Source organism: Desmodus rotundus, chromosome 7, assembly GCF_022682495.2.
Source record: "Desmodus rotundus isolate HL8 chromosome 7, HLdesRot8A.1, whole genome shotgun sequence".
Lineage (NCBI taxonomy): Eukaryota > Metazoa > Chordata > Mammalia > Chiroptera > Phyllostomidae > Desmodus > Desmodus rotundus.
Window position 1 is genome coordinate 44,341,184 of NC_071393.1, and position 5,248 is coordinate 44,346,431.

Genomic DNA, 5,248 nt, shown 5'->3' on the forward strand with positions numbered 1-5,248 from the left:
GCAAACAAAAATTAGAGCAGAACAAGTTGAGATGTAGGACAAGCATTGTGATTTCTAATCATATTCCTCTAATTACACTAAACAAGTTTTCACTGATTACTGCCAAGAGACAGAGACTGTTTTACGGGGTGGGTCAAAAAATGTGCAAAGTGATCATATATATGACTAAGATGACCTAGCTATGATTATGACTAATGTGTGTCAAATAAAGGGAATTATTCAATGGTATTTTATATTTCCTAGGAGCAATATAGCATAAAAATTTTTAAACTATTCTGGGTTAATCAAGTCATAATGATTGTTGAGATTGTTTATTACTTTTTCTCTTGTGATTATACTATATTTTAAAGTCCATCTTTTCCTCTTTAACTTTTGTTAGACTAAAGGAATATATTTTTGCACATCTTTTGACCAATTTTCATTTTTCTAATAAAAGTTTTGTGTTACATATAAATTTAAAGTTTTATTTGTATTCCATATAGAATATAGTGCTATTTACAGTTTGCTAAATAGGGTTCCTGTTTTTCAAAACTTCCATTTAAAAATTTTTATTTTCATTGGGGAATTCAGTCCTATGTGGTTGTTAAGCAGAGTATGTAGTGATTACATCAAAAATTCATTTTATTTCACTTGATATATTTTTAGACTCAACATTATTTGGCAAACTTTGGGTAGAACTGCATTCTGAAATCATTGAAAATAGAAATACCTAGCATGGCATACTATATATACATTAGTCTTTTTTGGTTCTGAGTGCTAAGGATATAAGAGAGGACTTTACATGGGTAGGGACCTCAGAACTCAAATTTTTCTAACAATATTAACTTTCTTTCAAGTCACATAAAAATACATTAATAGAATATTGTCATTTATATGCTAGCAGTTGTTTTCTCCAACAATTGAAAATAGGCTGCAGCATTCTGAGTTCTGCAATATAACTGTCTTTGATAGTAGGATGAAAAGAACAGAAACTGAAAGTTCAAAAGCATTGACTTTAGCTATTAGAAAGCAGCATTCCTGGAATTTACCTGATTTTCCTCTGATAAGTTCTTTCTCAACTTGATATTTCCAACAGTAGATCTCTCACTTGAAGCCATTGTCCACAAGTGCTCACCAAGTTAAAAACTGCTGGGAATACCACAGATGGAACATTGTAGTGAGAATTGCCTGTGATGTCATAGACCCTTGAGGGAGACTTCTAGAAGTGAGAGCTGGTCACACTAGAGACTAAATAAAAAAGATGCTTACTGAGTAAGGTGGGGTCCAGCAAGAGTGTAATACAGAATGCAGTAATTTGTGGATTACTTTTTTTCTGAGAGAGCTCAACAAAGTAACACTTAATGAAGGAGGGTAAAGGCTTAGCCATCTGGTTCATTGTGATTATTGATGATTAATACATTTGAAATTTACCAGTTTTATATATGGAAGAGAGTGATGAACATGATCAGCCTATTTCAGCAGGGAGGAAAGAAATTCGGAAGAGAAGAGTACCCAGCCAACCAATGGTAGACAAATCCCAACAGACTGAAGTATCAGAGAAAAAGAAACCCTTGTCCATACCACAATCATGTGACCCCAAAGCTACCCTTAATAATAGTAATATTCCTGGAGGCACAGCCAACTATGAGTCTCTTAGAGTATCTGCTCAGCTTCAGCAAACTTGGACAAAGAGAAAGCGTGTGCAAGATCCGACTGATAAATCTCTGCAGACAGACACTGATGAAGAAGAAAAAAAAGAAATAAAGTCAGTTGCTACGACAGTGGTACCTGAAGAAAAGCCAGTTGCTATTGGAGAAGCAGCTCCTGAATTTCTAGAGAGTGTTCATGAAGTTGAAATTCCACCAAGCAAACACTCAGCTCAACTCAAAATAGACAGAGCTGAGCAGACCAGTTGTACTGGAGATTGGGCAATGATGAACATTCCTCAAGTGGAAAAAGCAGACAAAGAACAGCAGACCTACTTTGATGAATCAGAAATAATGGTTATTGGCAGGCCAAGCAGTTCTTTTTCAAAGTCCAAGGAGTATGTGCAGAAACGTAAATCCTCAGGGAAGATTTTCATTACTGAACAACCCGTAACAAGTAGCAATGAAGAAATTAGGCAGAAAACTATCAACAGATCTTCATTTAGTCAACAAATGAAAACAGGTACTTCAGGACTTTTAGATAAGCATGACTTTCCTGCTGAAGCACAGCCACCCAGTGTAGAAAAGATCCCTGCTGAAGTGCAGTCTCCACCAGCTGAGAAGACTACTGCAGAAGAGGCCCCTGGTGAACTTCAACCTCCACCAGCTGAGAAGACTACTGCAGAAGAGGCCCCTGGTGAACTTCAACCTCCACCAGCTGAGGAGGCTCCTGCAGATGAGGCCCCTGCTAAAGTGGAGCCTACCCTTGCTGAAGAGTTGCTTTTAGAAGTGCCTCCCTCTGAAGTTGAGCCTCCAATAGCTGAAGGGGCTCCTGTTGAAATACAGCCTTCCCAAGCTGAAGAAGCTCTTACAGACAAGGCCCCTGCTGAAGTTCAGGCTCTACCAGCTGAGGGGGCCCCTAAAGAAGAGGTCCCTAAAGAAGAGGCCCCAGTTGAAGTAGAACCTACCCCTTCTGTACAGGCTTTTTCAGAAGAGTCTTCTGCTTACATTAATCCTCCATCAACTGCAGAGACTCCTACACCAGAGGCCACAGAATTTCAATCTCCATCACCTGTAGAGGCCCCTGCAGAATGGATCCCAGCTGAACTTCAGCTTCCATTGGCCGAGGAGCCTCCTACTGAGGAGATCACTGCAGCAGAGTTCCCTCTTGAAGTTCAGTCTCGAGCAACTGAGGGGTTCCCTGCAGAAGAGGCACCAGCTGAAGTTCAGTCTCCACCTGCTGAGGGGTTCCCCACAGAAGAGACCCCAGCTGCAGATCAGTCTCCAACAGATGAGGGGTTCCCTGCAGAAGAGGCACCAGCTGAAGTTCAGTCTCCACCTGCTGAGGGGTTCCCCACAGAAGAGACCCCAGCTGCAGATCAGTCTCCAACAGATGAGGGGTTCCCCACAGAAGAGGCCCCAGCTGCAGTTCAGTCTCCACCTGCTGAGGAGTTCCCTGCAGAAGAGGCCCCAGCTGCAGTTCAGTCTCCACCTGCTGAGGAGTTCCCTGCAGAAGAGGCCCCACCTGCAGTTCAGTCTCCACCTGCTGAGGAATTCCCTGCAGAAGAGGCACCAGCTGAAGTTCAGTCTCCACCTGCTGAGGGGTTCCCCACAGAAGAGGCCCCAGCTGCAGTTCAGTCTCCACTTGCTGAAGGGTTCCCTGCAGAAGAGGCCCCAGCTGCAGTTCAGTCTCCAACAGATGAGGGGTTCCCCACAGAAGAGGCCCCAGCTGCAGATCAGTCTCCACTTGCTGAAGGGTTACCTGCAGAAGAGGCCCCAGCTGCAGTTCAGTCTCTACCTGCTGAGGGGTTCTCTGCAGAAGAGGCCCCAGCTGCAGATCAGTCTCCAACAGATGAGGGGTTCCCTGCAGAAGAGATCCCAGCTGCAGTTCAGGCTCCACCTGCTGAGCAGTTCCGCACAGAAGAGGCCCCAGCTGAAGTTCAGTCTCCACCAGCTGAGGAGTTCCCTGCAGAAGAGGCCCCAGCTGAAGTTCAGTCTCCACCTGCTGAGGAGTTCCCTGCGGAAGAGGTACCAACTAAAGTTCAGTCTCCACCACCTGAGGGGTTCTCTGAAGAAGAGATCCCAGCTGCAGTTCAGTCTCCACCTGCTGAGGGGTTGCCTGCAGAAGAGGTACCAGCTGAAGTTCAGTCTCCACCTGCTGAGGGGTTCCCTGAAGAAGAGACCTCACCTGAAGTTCAGTCTCCCCCAGCTGAGGGGTTCCCTGCAGAAGAGATCCCAGCTGCAGTTCAGTCTCCACCTGCTGAGGGGTTCCTTGTAGAAGAGGCCACAGCTGCAGTTCAGTCTCCACCAGCTGAGGAGAACTCTGCAGAAGGGACTTATGCTGAACTGCAGCTTCTACCGACTGAAGAAACTACTTCAGAAATGGTCCCCGTTGACAAACAGTCTCCATCATCTGAAGAGGCCTCTGTCACACACATCTCTATAAAAGATTCCCTTGATGCTGCTCAGCCTCCACTATCTGAAGAAACCTCTGCAGACGAGGCTCTGGTAGAGAATGTGTCTATCGAATATCAATCTTCCAAGACAATAGACCTCCCAGTGGTAAAATCAGAATCAGCAACTATAAAAGATGAGCCGAAATCTGGAGAGCCTTTAGCACTGGAATCTTCCTGAAGAGGTGTCTAATATCAAGAAAGAACAGGTTTCTCCTATTGAAATGGAGGGGGACATCCATATGGAACTAAAGTGGAGGCCTCTTTCCCAGCTATAGGAAGGTCTTAACTAAGCTATTGCAGACTAGGGGTTCTGGAAGGACATACTTTGCAAAAAGGTAGTCATTTGAACAAGGTAGCTTTGTGAACAAGGAAATGAAAGAAAACCCCAAGATATGAACTGCTGGTTGGAAAATGAACAATAAAAACGAGTGGTTTGAAATTACTTGTTATTTTCACTTAGTCTAGAGTGTGCAAAATAACTATTTTGAAATGAAATAAGTTTATGATTGAAATAATTATTAAGATATTATTTTTACACTAAACCCTTTTGACAAGGATAAAATATACAGCCATATTTTCTTTTCTCTATATGTAGCTTGTAGTGAAAAAGACATTTTCTTCAGTTCTCTTATTTACTTTAAATTCCTTTGGTTCGAGTCACACATCTAAAGTCATGTGCTATTTTCTTTCTTAGTAAATTCTTCATATCTCTTATTCTCCTTCTATTTGATTCTTTGTGAGACAGACATTTCTATTCTGTATTCACCCCTATCTTCTTGCATATTTTATATTTCAATGTCTAGATAGGGAAATTTTTCTCCCTATTTTCTTTGTAAAAATCTTCATTTAAATAAAGATAACCATGGATGAATATTTTTAAAAGATGTGTGAAAATAAAGACAAATATACTTAGATTGCCTTGAGGGCATATTCCTATTTGGTTTTAATTTCATTTCAGGTTACAATGTGATGAGTTCTTCCAAAGCTTGGCTTATATTTTTGCACTCTGAATTTGTGACCAAGAAACTTAGAATAAAGTTGAATTACTATAGGATAAGTTATTGACAGTTTTGAAGAGTAACTATGGATAATTGTCTATTATTAAAGGACATCTGGATTTTTATGATTGTGGCAAATTTTGGGAAAATATTTTGTCTACAATGTTCT

General features: G+C 41.9%; 1 protein-coding gene across 1 annotated transcript; it reads left to right on the plus strand.

The window, feature by feature from the left end:
• The first annotated feature begins 1,421 nt into the window (after positions 1–1,421).
• Positions 1,422–4,259, plus strand: FSCB (fibrous sheath CABYR binding protein). The gene is made up of 3 exons (XM_053928957.1): positions 1,422–2,849; positions 2,940–3,308; positions 3,501–4,259. The coding sequence occupies exons 1-3, from the start codon at positions 1,422–1,424 to the stop codon at positions 4,257–4,259; spliced, it is 2,556 nt and encodes an 851-aa protein (XP_053784932.1).
• The last annotated feature ends 989 nt before the right edge of the window (positions 4,260–5,248 follow it).

Excerpts from the sequence above, each read along its gene's own strand:
- FSCB (XM_053928957.1), top strand. The coding sequence starts at position 1,422 with ATGGAAGAGAGTGATGAACATGATCAGCCTATTTCAGCAGGGAGGAAA. Across the intron at positions 2,850-2,939 it reads CAGAAGAGGCACCAGCTGAA|GCACCAGCTGAAGTTCAGTC; the intron begins GTTCAGTCTCCA and ends CCTGCAGAAGAG. Across the intron at positions 3,309-3,500 it reads CAGAAGAGGCCCCAGCTGCA|ATCCCAGCTGCAGTTCAGGC; the intron begins GTTCAGTCTCCA and ends CCTGCAGAAGAG.